The sequence below is a fragment of the Pimephales promelas genome, chromosome 5, assembly GCF_988280905.1.
Source record: "Pimephales promelas chromosome 5, fPimPro1.hap1.1, whole genome shotgun sequence".
Taxonomy (NCBI): Eukaryota; Metazoa; Chordata; class Actinopteri; order Cypriniformes; family Leuciscidae; genus Pimephales; species Pimephales promelas.
This window is the reverse complement of record NC_142773.1, coordinates 25,549,624-25,569,510: the sequence shown is the minus strand read 5'-3', so window position 1 is coordinate 25,569,510 and position 19,887 is coordinate 25,549,624. Positions and strand designations below refer to the sequence as shown.

Below are 19,887 nucleotides of genomic sequence, written 5' to 3'. Positions count from 1 at the left end.
TGTCTATCCATGTGTGTGCTCTCTTGCATGACTTTCTCTTGGAGATTGACGGTTGGTAGGTGTAGCTGCTGTTTTGTAGAGGGCTTGACGACAGTGGTTGCATCAAAACAAGCAGTTTTTTTGTTGGTTGAATTTTTTTCACGTTGTAGTAATAATGATTTTTTTAATCATATCAAAAAATTATATGTTCAAAAATAGGTTTCATTTTCTGCATTTCATATTCTACCATTCAATTGTTTGGGGCTGGTAAGATTTTTTTAATTAACAAGTATGTTATTCTTACCAAGGTTGTATTTAATCAAAAATACATTACAAACAGTAATATTGTGAAATATTATTTAAAAAAAATTCTGTTGAATGTGCAGTGTGCACAATGTGTAAGATTTTTGTATTAACTATTAAAATATCCAAAAACCACTTGCACAGTGTTAGGCCTTTATATGTTGTTCAGTTGTGTACTTACTTACATTGTCCCAAATGTTTCCAATAATGCCTAAATCCAGAGAAATCCGCAGTTATTACCAATGTTATGACCCTTGTCATTGCGTCTCCTGTAAATGATGTTGAATCTGCGTTACCCTCAATTTCTACTTCGTAAATATCATGGAAACACCAAAGACTCTTTAATATGTTGTGTTTTATTAGACTGGTGAGCAACTATTATTTGGACGCTTTCATGGACCGAAAACTAATCATTGTTGAGTAGCTCGTCTTGTTGGATGTGTAATACTTGTAGTTCGGTTAGCTTGGTTCGTTTGGTCAGTTCCGCTTTGCGGTGGCATTTCCATTTTTAATATCAAACATAAAGGCATAGGGATATATTCACAACCTGATTGGTTGGCTTTTATGACAGCTTTTTTAAGATGGCTCTTTCAATATTTTGCAAAGGAACGTTCCGAACATCAAAAAAAAAAAAAAAGATGTACAGTATGTGTGTGTGCTGGGCTAAATGCACTAGTTGTATGTGCCTAGCCTACATATGATGGTATTTTGACCAGTTGAGCAGTGGCGTGCAACAAATATTATATAGGAAAAAATTAATATTTTTGTGGAAACCGGTACATATTTTTTGAGGATTCTTTGAATAGAATAGAAGTGATTTGAAATGTAAGGCCTAATTTTTTCAACATTATAAAAGTCACTTTTGGTCAATTTAAGGGTTAATTTCTTTGGGTAAAAAACAACTAACTAACTTTTGTCAAACTTTTGAACTGTAGCATACATTTTTTTTTCTTCACAATCTTACTTTTTTTTTTTTTTTTCATTCATGAGTGACATTTTTGCATACTTTTTTTTTTTCCAGCCAATCCTGTCGGAAATGATGTTCAGTTCTTACTCTTTGTATTAAAATGACATGTTTCAGCCTGATGGTCATTATGGTGTGTCTTGTTGATGTAGAGCTTGTGTGCTTTTGTCCTGCAAATGACTGATACCAGTCACAGATCACACTTCATTGCTTAGCAATGCTGTCCAAACTGCCAAAAGAGAGGAGAGCACGAATGAAAGGCTGAAGAAAATCAGACTTCCCTTAGTGCGTTTCGTGCACTTTGCAGCTTTCCAGACCCTAAGGATATTAGGCAACTTTGAAAGCCTCATTTGATTTGTTGATCGAGGACGGCTAAATGGGGTCAGCCACTGTGGGCTTCTCAGAGTCTGACTGACCGAAGTCAACTGTGGGAAGCAATATGAGTTTTACCATGCTAATGCACAGCTACAGTAGTAGCACAACTGAAAAAGCTCTACGGTTGCTGCATAAAAGATTTTAGATGCCTATCACTTAGTCTGAGATAAGACCCATTGATGTGGCGCCTTTTCATAAATAGACATCTGCAATCTCTGCATCATTAAGATGTTGAAGGTGTATAGGGCGAGCATATTTGTAGTTCAATTTGCTTTCAACGTTAGATATCTATTTGTATAGATGTCTTAAATGCATTGTGAGTCTTGTTTTGTGTATGTGCATTTCCGTGAAATGTCTTTCCAGGGTGAGCCATCTCATCTATTTTGCACAAGACCTTTAGTCTGGTGTTTCCACTCAGTCTGTTACTATCTTATCAGGGCTCTGCAGCAAACAGCTTTTGAAAACCGCTCAGCTGGACTGGCCACGTACAGTGAGGCAGGTAAATCTGAGCTCTTATTCTTGACATCCCTTTCCCATGCCACCCTAAAGAGCCCACCAGAGACGAGCCACAAGCAATAGGTCATCAGTTCTACTCCAAGAGTCCTCATTTGTCCTCTTAGTTTTCAATTGTAAAGTACTGATATGGCCAATACTGATCCCGTTCGCCATCATTCAAGCTTTATGAAAGTGATATGTAAGCTCTCTGTTGACTGTCACTGTTAACCCCTTACACTCTGAAGGCATTTTTAAGGATTTCATGTTACAAGTTATTAAAAAAAAAGTTATCAAGTACATTTGTATAGAAAACCTTTAAAATTTTGAAAAAAAAAGTGATTCTGATCATATCAGAGTTATCATATCACGCAACACCGTGCAAATGTAATGTTAACAACGTCATGCATGACTACATGTAATGTCCTTCCGATATGTATCCTTGTTTTCGCATGTGTCCGGTTGCAGTGTCTGTTTTTCTGTAGCCACTCCGAAGTACAAACGAATTATTTTGCATTTTACAGCAGGTGAATCTGTTGTCACTGGTGATTGTCGTTTGAACCTTTCTGGATCCGCCATCAAATTTATAAGTTTAAGTATATCAAGTGCTGTGAGAAAAGGATAAATCTCCACCTCCCAACATCCTCACACGCAGTATAGCCTGCTAGCCAAGACTCTTTCTTTATGTGTGTGTACAGATGTGACGTAATGACATAAAGCGCATTTACTTTCATTATATGGACAAAAACACTATAGCCTGCGACTGTGTTACAACAGCGGCCGTAACACCTGGGGACACACCAAGCCGACGTCAAAGAACTAGCAGTGGCGAAAGCTGACAGTGTTGTCACCGCTCGTCGGCTGTAAAAACTGGTCTTGAACAAACCAAAAGGACTTCCGTCATCTAGCATGTGTGTTCTGTGCCTGCATGTAAGTGAATATATTGTCTATATCAGAAGGCTTCGGTAGTCTATTTTTGTCATTCAAAAAGGGAAACCGAAACTACAGTAGGACTGTAAGTATACAAGGCAGCGCTTGCTTAGCATCTTGAATATCAATTGCACTGATCACTTTCAGTATTCCAGTCGGGTCATGTTATTATGAAAAATTTTCATGCATTCGATTGCACGGGTAAGATGATGTAAATGTATAACAGGCTTCTGTCTGTACCATCTTGGCTTCTTTGCTCACTTTCATCACTTTCGCTTTTATTCTCGTGCAGACTCTTTCGTCAAGCTTACCAATCAGAGTTCTCTCTCACTGATGGCCCGATGGTGGTTCAGTATGCTGAATTGCCCAACCCCCAACCAAAAAAAAAAAAAATAAAAACCACGCCATGCAAATAGAGCCAATGGTTTGGAACACATCAGGAAAAATATGCCAACTGACGCTCAAACTTCCCGAAATTTTTGAAGGCCGATCGTCGGCTTGGCATGTCCCAGCCTCAAGACTTGTTTTAAAATATCTCAATTTTGTTCCATAGAAGAAAGAAAGTAATACACGTTTGAATGATTTGAGGGTGAGGAAATGATGAGACGAGTTTAATTTTTCATTTCTTCTCACTTTTGTGATGTTTACTTTTGTGTGTGTTTGGGGTTCAGAGTCTCTAGACTTCCCACTTTTGGAAAAAAAAGTAACATTGCATATAAGCTGTTGATGCGAAACCCTTTGTGGGCCTGCTGAAGACGAGATGGAAAGTTTTTTTTTTTTTTTTTTTCAGGCTCTGAACGGGGGTTATGTCTGGGGGTGGCAGGATTTCCCCTCCTTAAGAGCCAAATTAACAGAACCAACTAACCTATGTGTGGGTTAAAAATAGACACTCCTCTGTTTCTGGGGGGTCGGTTCTTGCTGAGTGAAAAAAAAATGCATGTAAGAATTCGTCCATGTCTGTGTGTTTACTGTACTAATGGGATGTTGCTAGCAACTAGTGCTGGGCTTTACATCAAACATTCTTAATATATACTGCAGTGTTTTGATGCTAATAACACTTAGCAACATCATAAATATCACGATCCTTTTATTAAAATACACGTAAATATAATTTTTCCTTTTAGTGAAAAGCTAATTGAGTGAAAAGCATTTCTTGATTATTTTGAACTAGGTTTTACGTTTAACTTGTTAATTTTGAATCGGGTTTTTAAATTGTCTGAATGTTTAGATTAATAATAATATTACTATTGGCTACATCACTTAGGCTTAAATCATGTCCTTGTTCTCCTAAATTCAGGCCAGTGTTATTTTAGTTGTTATTATAGTTTTATTCATATTTTGAGTTGGCTTTTATTTGTATATTTTTAGTTTTCATTTTAGTTATTTCTTTATTTCCAATTAATTAATATTTGTATTGCTTCAATTTAAACATATTTCAGTTTATTGCCAAAGCAACATTTCTCCTTTTCATTTATTATATTATAGTTTTTTTGCAGCTTCATTCCAATTAACAGAAATGTTTAAATAGTTTTAGTTGACGATAATAACCATACTTCAGGCCTTCATGATATGATTTGTGATCTTTGTGTTATCTTTATCATCAGTGACCTTCAAAGGTTACAGTGCATTTTAACCGCTGATATAACTTTCATGTGTTGTGGGTGTGTGTCTTTTTTGATTTGGCCTTGTGTCCCCTCTGCCCCCCTCCTATTTGACAGATTTGTAGGGCCTTCTTAAGAGGTGCTATTTTTAGCATGCCCTCTCCCTCCTGGTTTCCTCCTGCACTAAATAGTAAAGAGCTTAAAAAAAATCACTGACAAAGTGGCGGTAGGTGTAGCTGGAGGCCTTGTGTCACTACTTCCTGTGGTCAGATGTAGACAATGTGTACTTTTTTGCTGCGGAGGTTGGTGGGTATTTTTTATTTTATTTTATTTATTTTTTTTAGGTGAGTGAAGATTTGAGAGAGGGAGGAAGGGACAACAAGCTTTGAGCAAACCAACAAATGTTATCAGTCCTGCATTAGCAGTTGTAATGGCCTACATATATTTGCTTTGTGGAATAATTACTGAAAGACGGAAAGGAAATGCGACCTTTGCACTTTTTCAGATCAGATTGTGAAGTAAGATAATGGTGTGGGTTTTTTTTTTAATCTCACGCCTGCAGTGGTGGAGAGGGAGACTGGTGTTTAATGATTGCTTTCATGCGCTGCCTCCAGGCACAGAGCTTATTTGATGGCTGTAACAGGGTGCTAATTGCTACTGTCCAGACTGGAATATCACAGGGAGTCTGAATTCTAATCCAGGTTGGAATTGGCTTCACCAACTTTTTTTATGGTCACCTGTGTTAAATGCTCAGCCATCTAGACAAAAAAAGACATTTATGGATAACCTGCATCACCCAGATAAATAGTGTGAAGTTCAAGAGCACAAATGCTTTGAAGCACATCTGACATTTATTAGATTTTCATTCATACCATGTTTGAATTCTTGCACTGAGCACCAAGACCATACTTTCTTTAAAGCCTAGTTCACACTACGTGATTTTAAGCCCGATTTAAGCCCGATTTGCAAATCGTTGAGTCGCCGACAAGTCAGGGTGTTATCGCGTGCAAATCGCGGGCGATTAGCGGACGATTAACGCTCGCCAATCCGATAGTGTGAAAGAGCCAACAACGCATCAAAGACAGCTCGCAGACAGCTCGCAGACAGGTCACCGAGCTCAGAAAAATATCTAGCATGCTAGATATCTCGAGCAGTCGCGCGACTCAATCTCAGTGATGTCATGAGTACAGCCAATCATAGCAACGCATGGGTTGAGGACACCAGGTAAATCTTACTTTTTCTTTTTTGCATTTTTTTTTTCTCAGAGCATATCGTCGAGCAAACAGTGTGCAGCACTAGTTTCTGTCTGACGTCCATATTCGCGTGTTGTGTTCTTCTCTGCAGTTTCGCGTCATTTCTGGTTCGTTTTATTGCGTGGTTTTTCGTGACAAAACATGGTTTCTAGACCAGATAGAATCGTGTTGTTGTCAACTCGTTATTTGTTTGATTATTTTCAGGATTTAGACCGTACTATAGTACTGAAACAGCTCTCATTGAGTCACAAATGATCATGCTCTTATCATCCGATCGTGGTTGTATCTCTATGTAGTGCGTTGTTAACTCGTGTAGTGAGTTACCTCCTGTTGTGGATCAATCACGCTGTGTTGTGTGGTGTGAACAGCTAAACAACTTGAACACTCATGATTTCACTGAGAGCAAGTCATGTAGTGTAAACTGCACAGTTCAGCCCGACATTTTAAAATCATGTAGTGTGAACTAGGCTTAATGTGTGTCTCTTTTATGAGTGCTAGCCTAGAGATTAGAGTAGATTTAGGTTGAGCAATGCATTTTTTTTTAATGGCTGTCTGATACTGATATTAGAGGGGAGAGTGTCCAATAAAATCAGTGTAATAGATAATAATGATATGTACTACCAGTCAAATTATGAAACTTTCAACTTAGCCTAATTTGGTTAGTTTGAATGAGTAGGTATCCACACTTTTTTGACTGTATACGTCATATAATGTCAGCCATGTAAACACCCATTTTTCTATAATTCAGTTATGAATATTTAAAAACAGAAAACGCTTATCCATGTTAAAGGCAGTAAATTGTATATTTTGAACCTGATGCACTTCTCTTATTGACAATGCTGGCACAATTATCCACCTTATTTTTTATAGATCTGTGCACCTAAATCTCAAATTAAAATTGTAGGCTTTAATCGTCATAATCTACAGAAGTGTCAATTATCCATGTGGGTTAATCTCAGCAGAGATTGTGGACTTTAATATTCACAGCTTTGACCTTTTGTACTAAATCCGTTTTTCTGGAAATGGACTCCCCAATCCTAAAATCTGGCATATGACAGAAAGTCCTACTGACAAACTCTGTTTCTTCTGAACCCTTTAATGCTTGAATTTTAATAACCTCAGTCAGGATTTTTTCTTATGTTTTTATTGCTCTTAGGACATGAAAAGAGAGAGAACCTTTTTTTTTTTCTTTACACATTTTTCAAAGAGATTTTCAGAAGTCCACTTGAGTGGACAGCATGCGTTTGTGGTTTAAACTGAAGAGATACTGTTTTAAACATAATACAATAATCAAACAGATATAGTGTGTGTATTTAATGAACTATATAAATAAAATTATATCAAAACAATAAAATATATTCAAAAAAATATAAATGTGAAATATTGCAAAGGCAATTGACCTTCATACAAGTTGCACTTCGTGTATCTTTGATATCAGAACATGAGGACGTGATTCCATCAGAAATTACAGCCTGTCAAGGTTCAACTGTGGAAACCACTCAGATCCCTCCAGTGTACCAGAGTAATTTACCCTTATTAGCTATTAGATCATTCTGATTTCTGTTAGAGATGGACACATTTCTATAGCCCTCCTCTGAGAAAACCTAGCTATACGGGGTTTTTTTTCAATCTCATCTGAAATGAGCAGTGTTGGGAGTAACGCATTACTACATTACTTTTGATCTAACAAGTAATTAATTTCAAGTAACGTGCATTACGAAATCAGATTTCTTTTTGATCTAACAAGTAAAGTAGTGCATTACAAGCAACATGTATTATGTAAACAGATTAGCCTACTTTTTGATCTATCAAGTAATGCCATCCAACTATGCCATCAAAACCCGTGCAAATTCAAGAAAATGCGTTTTTAATAGCTGTCCACTGTAGTGACCTGTATGCATGAACGGGTGTCACACAAGGACATATCTACATCATAAGCTAGTTTTTCCAATGGTTTGGTTATTTAAAAGTATAGGAATTAAAAGCCTGTTTGTAATGTTCCTTATTATATAATATTGAAATATAGCCTACTGACAATCATATTTAGATATTTTGATATTTTGTTTTGGTTACCATTTACCAAACAGTTTTGGTTACCATTGACTTCTTAAAAAAGCATTGTCACATTGAAAACCCTTGTTATCAGCATTGAAAGGATCAGACTTTGAAAAAAAAATGTCTCATTGGTTCATTGGTCGCTCTTGAGTTCATTGGGTTTTTGTTCAGACGTGGGTGTGTCGACATGCTGTTGACCACCAATGTTAATAAAAAAAGAATGGTTTTCATCCTCTTCATGTAATCAAGATCAAAATGACATTCCTTGTAATCAGTCTCCTTTTGTACAAATTACAAAAAACATTCTGTGACAACATTTCTCTTCTTTGCCAGTTTCGCCAGTTTCACTTTGCTATTATTTTAAAAACCAATATTTTCATCACTTCCTTAAATGTATTCTTGTTGCTTTACAAATCCATGTGACAAACATTTTATTGACTTGACACTGACTATCCAGATTCTCTGAAGTCAGAGTATTTTTGTTGTTTTTCTTCTGATTTTACTTTCATGAAACCGTTGGTGTTCTGGCCAACCACAGATTGGGGCCCTTGGATGGGCAGCTCATGTGCTGATTGGATAGTGAGGCAAAGTGTTTCTACGCACACATATATCTGACATCTATTTCCTCCCAGAATGCCTAGCAGCAACCCAGAATCCAGGAAGTGGTGGCTCACCAGTAGATGTCATGCTGCTCGCTGAGAGAGACGAGAGACATTTGCTCAGCATGTTTCTTCAAGGCGGTCTCGGGGACATTGTTATTTGCTATGTCAGGGATCAAATTTAGAGTATTATGTTCGGATAACTTGGTTAGATCCAGCCTAGCTCATCGAGATGAGACTATGGTGTAATTGGTAGTGTTTGAAACTGACTGAATTTGATTGATTTTTGGTTTCCTGCTTCTTGATATTGTTAAGCTTTTTTAGCTTTTCTCTCCTCATTTACCATGAGTTTATCACGGAATGCCACACCGGAGGAACAAACCGGGTCAAACAGGAACCCATCACGCTGTTCGTCTGGCAGGGAGAGCGCCCGTCGTTGGCGTCTCCTTAGCAGGCCTTGGCTAAAGAATCGTTCAAATTCAGCTCCCGAGGAGCCCTTGGACATGCACAACAGACGGATCCTCGCTGGACAGGACATGCGTACGCAGAGCTTGACTTGGTCCAGAAGCAGCAGCAGTATGGCTCCGTCCAATCCCCCCATCTCCAGGGTCCACAGTCTCCCGGACCCTCAGAGGGTCACCAGCCGCGGTGTCCTTTTGGAACATGCTAATCTTCAGAGGGACTGGTTATCTCGCAGCTCAGCCCCTTATTTAAGATCTACATCAGATCCGGGGAATGAAATTCGTACTGAGACTCCCCCGCTCGGATGGGTGCCAAGCTCTCAAGCTTTTTCAGGGATCCTGCTGTCCATGTCAAGGCGAATTAGTCGAATTTTAAATACCTCTCCTGAGCCGGCTGTCGGACAACTTTCACATGACGGTAGGAAGTTTGATCAATGTTTGAAGGCTACTCTACACTAGATTAGGTTTGAAAACTGGAATATTTATTTTACCTAGTAGTTTTGATATTATATGCCATATACATGTTCTCACTTGATGGTTTAACTGAAGGACTACTGTCTTAAAGGGATAGTTTAATTTATTCACCCTCATGTCTTTCCAAACTGTATGACATTCTTTGTTCTGCAGAACTTAAAATATCATTTTCTGAAGAATTTTGGCAACCAAACCATTTTGGTTATCATTGACTTTTTATTGTATGAACAATTTTTTTTTTTCTTTAATGCTCCACAGAAGAAAGTAAGTCGTCATGCAGGTTTGCAATGACTTGAGTGTAAGGTAATGATGACAGAAATTGAGTTTTTAAATGAACTATCCCTTTTAAGTGCGGTCTCCACTTTGATTTTTGTTTAAAATTTCGTTCAATCATTGGAATTGTTGAGCTTTGATTTGTTTTTTTAGATATGTGGCAAGTACTGTAAGTGATGGTTTGACTAACTTTAGAATTATAATGCCCAATGAGACGTGCATGGGTTTTAGACAGTCATATTGAGTCCTATGCATCAGTGAAGGTGAAATTACACACACTTTTTGAGTAACATGATGTTTCATATTTAAAAGGAGAGATGTAAGTAAGCTATTGAGCTTTCTTGTGTTGTCCCAGTGTAGATGTTGCTTGTTTATAAGCATGTGGCATATTAGAGTCTAATCTCATTGTGTTCCAGAAAACACAAAATTGTAAGCTCAAGCTGTAAATATGGTGGCAACCTTTAGAAACATCTTTAAACTTTGCATATCATCATTCTCTCTTTAGTTCTTTAAAGACATACTAGTTTTTATAAGAATATAAGAAAGGACCATAATATATCAAACCCACAGATCTGAATACTCATGAATTCAGTTTGAGATTTAAAGGGATAGTTCTCCCAAAAAAAACAACATTTTGTAATTTACATACTCATACTATTCTAAACTCACTTTTGTGAGACTTTTGTTCACATTTGAAATGCAAATTAATATAAACCTGAGAATTTGTTATCCCTCCACCAAAGTTTTGGTGATCAACGCCTACTTCAACCTGGCCGGTTAAGCCCCGCCCACCGATTCGCGCATTACACACATAGCTAAATAACATAGGCCTGCCTTCCTCATGATGACAAACCAGATCGAGAGTGAAACTCATTATAACATGCAAAACTATTATCCACTCACAGCAGTGGGCGTTTACTTCCAAGTCTTCAATGCGAGACGCCCATAAAAAACGAGCGTTTTTGAGCTTGGCTCAAATCTAGGGTAGAAAATAGCCTATTACTTATTCATTTTGTTTTTTTTTATTGTAAAAACCAAGCGAACATCATAAGTTGACCTCGGACAACAATATAAAAGAAATTTAAAAAGCCAGTTCATGGCCCCTTTAATGTTGTTTGATACCAAGATTATGGCTTTGATGGTCAACAATGATGGCCCACCATGCAATCCATTTTCCAAACAGTGTTTTTGTCTTATCCTGAATCACCATGGTACACCTATAATATTAATAATAAGTGTTTATATTTTAGACTGGTTCGGCACTTACCACTGCAGAGTAGCCCAGCACCTGCGTGACTCGTCACAGAAACGGAGAGATGTAGCTTATGACATCTAAAGCAACGGACTGCAGCTTTAAACACCTTTTCCTCTTTTAGATTCACTTCCCACTTTCCAAGTAATCGTTCAAAATTTCCCACCAACATTAACATCAAATTTCTAATTAGCTAGCAACCAAAGGCAAATGCATAAATTTGGCACAGAGTTAAACCGAGCAAAAACGTTCCCTTTGAGCTCAGAGCTCCGCACTGGCTCTGATAAAGTAATTATTGCTTTCGGCTCCTGTGAATCAGTCCCATGGGTTTGCATTGAGTTTGTGTCAACAAACCTCGGGGTCTCAGCAGGAGTTTGACCCCCTCCTAAGTCCAGCCATTCCAACTTTTTCCTCCATTCCCTTAGGAAGCAACTCATTCACCTCCTTTTGTATGCTAATACATGTTCCTGCAAAGATACAAAGACCGTGGGCTCACCACCTTTTAGCCTTATTACCCTTTGAAAGGCTGTGTGCAGAGGTGGTCCACAGAAATCATGAGAAAGGACCCCTTGAAATGGATTTTTTTTTTTTAAAGAGTGAAAGAGAAATAACTGCCTTCAATAAAGCCAGTTTCTGTGTTGAAGTGAAATGTAGAAAGTACTTTTTAGATCTTTCTGACACATTAGTAAGCATAGTTACTCGTCATGGGCTGGTTTCTCCAGGAATGCCCCAGCAGCCTGACAGAAACACAGTGGGTGGTTAGAGCAGATAGTCTTAGACCTGCAGCTGAAAATGGAGCGCTGCTGAATTTGCGGTCCCAATGCCATTCTGTCGTGCAGATATTCCCCTTAGAGTTGGCCCACAAACCTTTGTCGTTCTGTGTCTTAAGAATGAGAGCGAGCAGGAACAGTAAAGACACTTAATCCTTTAGAGTGGAAAATGCTGCCAAGGAAGAATCAACTGGCTTAAAGAAATATAGGGACTGGCAATGTTTATTTAATTACTTATTATTATTATTATTATTATTATTATTACTTTTGCTGCATCTTTTATTAACATATTTTCATATAACCATTTCTTAATATATTCCTTGAGCGGGAAAAGACAGGATACAAAATTTCGCTATTTAGACTGTAAATCAGCCTTTTATTATTATTATTATTATTATTATTATTATTATTATGATATACTATTAAATTTAATGGCACAACAAATATTTTATGTACTGCTATCAAATTAAGTAATCGTGATTAATCCCATTTAAAAAAGTTTTTGTTTTCATTGTATGCATGTCATTTTTTTCTGTGTGTGTGCGCATGTCTGTATAAATGTGTGTGTAAATAAATAGTGTATACACACAGAGACATGTGTACATAATGTATAAATATACACATACATGCATATATTATGTGAATAAAAACGTTTATGATAGATGCGATTAATCGATTCGACAGCACCAATTTAATTTTTTTTTTTTTTTGCATAAACATGCCTTAAGCTATAAAGAAAAAAAATTAAAATAAAAAAATTACTTTAGGTTGCAAAATAGCCTTTTATTATTATTTTAACATTTATTTTATTAAATGTTATAGCACAAATAATAATCATCATCATCTAGACAATTATTATTATCATTGTTGGGGTTGTTAAAGCATTTATAGTGCATGTTTTATCTAATTTGTTTTTGTAATAAGAATTTTGATCAAACAAAATCACAGTATAAAATAATAGTAGCCTAGTCAATGTTTAGGCTTGAAGCAAATGCACAGGAGGTGAGTTTATGTAGGAGTGGAGGATACAAGGAGAGAGATGCAAATGTTCCAGTCATGTTGACGCAACCTATTTAAATATGTAACAATGTTTCTCAGTGGTGGAGTGTCATACTTGCGAGGTGAACAAAAGCGTGTGCGCTCGGTGCCCTGCCTCGAGCACTGCCTCTCTGTAACAATGGAGGACAGGAATACCAACACTGCTAATTATTTAACACGACAGATGTCGGACTGTGAGAAATGCACGACCTCCACGTGTGACATTAACGTTTGAAGAGTGCAAAAAAACACGTAGCTGTGACAAATGTGCTAATTGTACACAAATATGAAGAACTGAAATTGATTTTCTTCACCACTGTTAAAAAAAAAAAACATTCCAGTACACTACTTCCTGAGTCGAGTTTGACACGTCAAATTAAACAGGCTGAATTAGCACAGCAAGTCAAAAGTCAAAATGTTATTAATAATTACATTCAATTCAGTCTAATGCCTGTAACTCATCCCTCAACAGTGGACTCATTTGGGCAGAGAGGATGTTTTGTAGGCGTAGTGTCTGGGTAGTGTGGTGTTTGAGTTTCTACTGGGAGTCACAACTGACTGAACAAATCCAGCCTTTCAGATTTAAGGAGGAAGATGTTTGAGCGTGCATATTAAAGGGCAAAGGGACGATGGCGTGTCGTCTTCGAGCTGCTTCGCTAGAGTGGCACAATGGTAAAAGGGTTGTGACGCTGATGATATGAATTATGAATGACACGAAGCACTCTCTTGTCACTGTTATGGCACAAACCCACAAGCTCCATTCTATTAGAAAGCATTATGTGCAATTTTTGCTTTAGGGAAATGACCCGGAAGGGCACCTTTTATATTTCTAAATGAATTTAAGGGTCATTTAAAGAGAAAGTGAATCCATTTAACAGCAGGTGTTCTTAGACTTTGGGGGAGTTTACTCTAGCATGGCCTAGATTCCATAATACAATAATAATATAATATGAATGGGGATGCGCCAATAGTATTTTAAATATTTAATTCTGACAGATAGATACTGTAATGGCCAATATTACATTTTATTGTTATAATTATAACAAAAAGATTAAAATCAATTACTTAAAATACTACAAGTGAATTTTGCTATCATTATTATAATTTACAGTATGGAAATTAATATATATTCTGTATGATTCCACCAAATCTTTGTAAAATGGCACAGCTTTTTAAATAATTGAATGTACACTTTTAACATCGGTCAATCAATCAATTATGATAATGAAGCACTATTTAATTGAACTAAAGCTTAGTTAACCATGTATGGATGCATAGGCTTTTTGTCATTGTCACTGGTTGGTGGTGCTTAAGATATTGTTGGTCATTCAGTGTTTGTGTAAAATAAAAAAATAGAAAAATAGATAATAGTAATTATTATTAGAAGTAAAGCTGAATCATTACAACTTAACTGCATTATTTTGACTGGAAAATACAACAAAGAATAAATTTTACATGTAGGGCGTCAATTCTGGGTGGTGTGTGAGAAACTCTCAAGCGCTCGGTCAGCGGGTTCAGCAACTGAAAATATATCTATGCTAAACATATAATTAACACATTGGCAAGTAAAATCTAAGAATTTATTACCCAGTGGCTAATGATAGACATTATTTAGTCACCCAGAGTGAAGATTTAGTCTCACATGCGAGTGATTTGCTCTACTGTGGGCTGTCTGCCCTTGTATGTCCTGAGGTCATCGTAGGTAAGAGGAGAGCCCTGCCCCACCTCGCCCCACAGTCAACAGCTGTTCCTCCCTGGCCGGACAAGTCCCTGTTAGATTACTGATTAACCGGTCCTAGCACATTACATCCTGCTTAACCAACTGTGTCAAAACAAAGTTGCAACTTCCCCTAAGCATCCCCACTTTGTTCCTCCAGCTGGAAGCTCCACAAACGCATCCTCACAGGGCTGCAATCATAGCCCAATCTGTTAATTGCAGTCATTTCCTCTCTCTGTAGGCCCAACTCCCCCATCTCCCCAGACACCAATTAAAGCTGCTAATTTGAAGGGCTTATGAATTGCCATCCTAGAATGAGATGGCTTTGGATGCATCTGTATGGGTGTAAGCTTAATTTGCGAAGATCTGTATTAATTTAATTCCTTCACTTTGCAATGCTTTTCATAAACAATCTGCAATACCATAGCACTTTTTGTACTTTTTTGTGATGACTCACTGATGTACATATGCAATTTAGCCCTTGTTTAGTAAACTGAATAATAATTACGCGAAATTATTCACCCTTTAATAATTTTGTTAATATAATGCATTAATGTGATCTCCAATCAGCATAGAAGGATTTTTGAAGGCTCGTGTGAAGACTGGAGTAATGATGATGAAAATTCAGCTTTGTCATCACAAAATAAATTACATTTTAAATTGTATTAAAGAGCCCCCATCATAGCATTTGAAATGTTCCTATTTTTGTTTTAGGAGTTCCCAAAAAGAGTTTAACATGTAATGCATGCAAGGATAAAAAACACTTTATTTGTCTTATAATATGCATACATTTTTTACTGATTTGCTCAACGACTCCCAAATGATTCGTTCGACGATTCATTTTCCCAATTACCTCCTTTGAGTGACACGAATCTGCGGCAATTGGTCAAATGACCCAGTTAGTTGTTATTGGTAAACCATAGGCAGAGACTGTCGGCAACGGAACGCCCATAACCACGATTATAGCTTGTCAAGTGTTGAAAATTGTACACAGTGTTTGAACAAACGTGTCAGAAATTGTGCACTTTCCACACGGTCCCTTACTCGCGTCTCCGTCAAGAGCGAGCTTTCCCGGCGAAACTCACATTGCGGCGGCTTTTGAGGGGCAGTGCTTATTATATAGAGCGAAGTCAAATTTGGCTAAGTCGTTTAGGAGGTAATTGCCATTTTTTTAATGAATGTCTGGTGAATATCAAAAACAAAACTAACTTTACCCCGCTTAGAAGCTGCGCGGAGTGTACACAACCCACACAACACAATATAACTATATTGTGCTACAGAAAACATAACAGCAAACATTATTAATATTACTTACAGATTGTGATTCGGAGGAGGACGAACCTGATCCATATAGACTGGATACTGAGCCCTCCTTCAGGAACAACCGGCTTGCAAAATGCGAATGCACATTTGAATTCATTTAGGTTTTTGAATGATTCGTCATTAAAATGATGAGAAAAGGTTTGGGCGTTGCAAATATGAACTCTGACCACTGATTCTTCACATGCTCGTCCCTGGACAATGGAAACAAGTGGCTGAACTGTCTTTGCAATGCAGAACACAGCGTCTTCTCGACATGATGCGATTCAGCTGAAGTATTTGAATGTGTTCTAGACGTCTGCGCGCACAGTTGTTGGGACCGGCCAATGACCTATCTACGTCACGATGTAACAGCTAATGACTCGTTTCAAAAACAATTCATTTCATAGACTCAGAGTCGACTCTCACTTTTGAAAGACAATAACTTTATATACGGTGCACTTTCAGATATAAATCTTTGCAGGATGTTTTCATTCCCTTAGAGCTTTAGTCCACATTACATGAACAGTCATTTTCAAAAAATCCATGATAGGTGGATTTTAAATTGTAGTAATAATTCACAATGATTTTTATAAAAAAATTTTTTTACTGTGTTTTTGATTAAATGGTTAACCTTGTTCTCCTTGGTTAACCTTGTTCTCTCTCGTAGAAGATTTTTATCATACCACTCACTGAATATATTTAGAAGTATTACCATCTGATACCCTATGCCATGTGATATGATTGCCATATGAATATGATGAGCGGAAGTGTTTGACAGAAACGTGGTACTGAATTATTTTTTTTTTGTTCTGTCATTAGTCTGTGCTAACAGTGGTAAAACATTTGCTCTCTCATGGTTTCATGTAGGCTATTTATATAACACGAGAGGAGCAGTCATTCAGGGGTATACGTCAGCTAGTTTCTGTACCACACCTTCTCGTTGTTTTCTCTCTCCATCCGTTACATACACACTGTACCATGCACAATTTCCCTGTGCTGACTCTAATGTTCTTCCACATGAATTGTCAACCTGCTGTGGCCACGCCCCTCCCTCTGTACTGATGCATTGTTATTGGACAGGCTGTTTGTGTTTAAGGGTTGTTGCGGAGACCAGGTGGTTGGGCACTGTGTTGGCTCATGAAAGGGCAGGAGGGTGACGCTCCACAGCCTCCGCGGCTGAGCGACACAAAGCATCTTCTGTTTTCCTTCGTGATCCGTTTGTGTGTCAGGGTGTGCGCACACCTGGCAAGCCCTGTGGGAATTTGGCATTAGGACGTATATGAAACTAATGAAAGTCCAACGTAATGAAAAGACTCGTTTGGGCGAAAGATCTCGGTATAATTGGCCAATTCATGTTTCTAAACTGTGCAATTAACTGGATGTTTGAATGTCTGCTTAATAGGGAGGTTTGATTTATTTATCTTATATTGAATGTAGGGTTGGGAATCAAGAGCACTATTATACAGAACAATACAGTTTCATTAGAAAGAAAAACACTGGATGAATGATATTCTATTGATCGACATTGGTATAAGCTTGCAATTTCTATGAGATAAATTGTAATATGTCTTGAATTTGATGAAAGGGAATGAATGCTGAGTAAAACAAAGGCATTAAATGGACTTGGTCATATTGTGGGGCCAGTCCAATAAGTGGACAAATAATATGTTTGTTTTTTTATGAATATGTTTAAATATTATTTGATTATTTTTGAATTTTCAGTTTGAACCATTCTAACAATTCATTCACTCACAGAATCGTATTTCAGTACCTATAATTTTCAGTCTCGGCATGGAAACGGATTTGCGTTTAGTGAGGGTCACTTTTAACGTGTCCAATGCAGACAGCCTCAAGCCTTTGTGGCGTTAGAGACACAGTGTAAGGCAAATCCTGTCAATCCAAAAATGTTAAAAATCACAATGGAATGGCACCTTAAGAGGCCATTACGGCAAATACAGTCATTTAGAAATATACCGTAAATCTCTGTGATGTTTGCCAGTGTTAAACTGGGTGAAAATACATAGTAAATAACTGTACAGACTACAGAATTGACTAACGGTGTATTAAGGACTTGTTAGTGCAACACAGATTTATTTTCCTTAATTGTGAAAAGACTGCACATCATTAACATCCGTATTTTAGTTCTGCTACAGCTAAAGCTTCCCTGTTGCCTCACTTCATTTACACTTCTGCTTTCCTCATATATCCACAATACACTAAGAATCACTTTTATAGTGTGGCTTGTCATGAGAAAAAAAACAAGAGAAGCAATATTTTTCCATTTGTGCTTAGTCAATCAGATTTGCTTTGTAAAGTGTTTGTGAACCGCTCAACTATAGGAACCGTGTTTTCTGCAAAAACCGATGAGTCCTATTTAGATTTATTTATATTTAGTCTCTTCAATGACTATTATAAATTATACATAAAAACATACATGGTTGCAGTAATGGAATGTATTAAAGAGTCAGTGCATCTTAAGGTCCCATATTAAAGAGCTACAGTGGAGGTAGGACTGGGTGGTATGACAATATATATCGATACCACGGTATGGAATGTCTATCGTTAGAGATTTTGATATATTGTGTACATTGCGGTATGTAAATATAGCTCTATTGACTCTTCAGAGGAATGAAATGCATGGATAGGAGAATATAAAGAGTGGGAATATACTTGATGTTAAAGGGATACTCCAGTTTTTTTTGGAAATAGCGTTATTTTACAACTCCCCCAGAGTTAAACAGTTGAGTTTTACCGTTTTCGAATGAATTCAGCCGATTTTCTGATATTTAGAAGAATATCAGTAACCAGACAGTTTCTGGTCTCATTGACTTCCATAGGATGATATTATGGTAGTCAATGAGACCAGAAATGGTAACAATCAGTTATGTCTCAAGTGAAAGTAAACAGTTGGGTGTAAACTGTATAATGGATCTGTGCATTTAGTCTTAAAGTGACAGCAGCCTCATAAACCTACATGCTGCTCTGTCATTAATGTGAATCAAACAAAAGAGAACATGACTTAATGCTCTTGACTGAATAACCTTTTTTTCTTTAATAGGAATAAAGTTATACTTAAATCTTAAAGTGTAATCTATATCGATTCACAACATATTTATCATTATTGTGAAATAAAATTAAGCATATCTTGAAAAAAGAATTTGATCTTATCATCGCCCAAGTGGAGGGTGAGATTTTTAAGACAAAAAGACTAAGTTTGGTAAATTTTTGTCATACTGTGCCATCGTTTGACTTCAGATTACTTCGAGAAGATAAGTCATATGGACCAGTATTATTGTGATTTTTGCCATTTTGGAGTTTGATAGCAAAGCAACATTGCCATTTACTTTCATTTATATGGCATTAAACAGTTCTTCAGGAGTTCCCCTATTGTGTTCCACAGAAGAAAGTCAGTCATGGGTTTTGCACAAACATGAGGGCGATAGTGTTAAGTTTAGGTGAACTATATTATTCTTATTAATTCTAACTATTATATTCCCACCAGTTTAAGCAATGGAACTTGCATGGGGTCTTGTTTGGGTGTGGAGAGTTTAGTTTCTTGACAAAACTTGGCAGTAATTAGCAGTCCCAGGCATTCCCCCATCTGAAACCTCATCCTGGACAGGTGGTTTGTCCTCTCCTTCAGTTGAAGACATTCCAGGCAGGGCTGCAGGGGTTAGGATTACCCTTCATCAGACATATGCAAGGCCAGGCTGGGCCTCAGTGGGTGTCTGTGATCATAGAGATATACTTTGGGTCAGTGTCACACATATGTTTCTCAACAATGTTTGATCTGCTTGTGACATGACTGCGTGCCAAGTTGCTCTTGCACTCTTCATGATGTGAAGAATGTGGTGTACCACATATGCAGATGCAACACTGGCTTGACTCATTGGTTTTACCATTTCCATACTTTCATGCACACACACACACAATCCATTGCTTGTTAACTAATATCTCACATCATGTCTCACAAACATGATAATATCAGTCACATCCCATCATCATTCTATATTGGACGTGAAGCTTGAATTTAACAAATGCACTTCCTG

At 37.3% G+C, this 19,887-nt stretch overlaps 1 protein-coding gene across 9 annotated transcripts in view; it reads left to right on the top strand.

Annotated features, from left to right (window-relative positions):
• Positions 1–19,887, top strand: part of rasal2 (RAS protein activator like 2) — a 79,715-nt gene that overhangs the window by 10,284 nt on the left and 49,544 nt on the right. For 6 of the 9 annotated variants that reach the window (XM_039654663.2, XM_039654662.2, XM_039654665.2 and 3 more), the window contains exon 1: positions 8,660–9,430. The exons of 2 other annotated variants lie outside the window; for them this stretch is intronic. In XM_039654663.2, coding sequence (XP_039510597.2) covers positions 8,896–9,430 — 535 coding nt within the window. In that variant the 5' untranslated portion in view covers positions 8,660–8,895. Of the gene's footprint in view, positions 1–8,657; positions 9,431–19,887 lie in introns of those variants that run through there. One more of the 9 variants, XM_039654666.2, reaches the window with a different exon arrangement.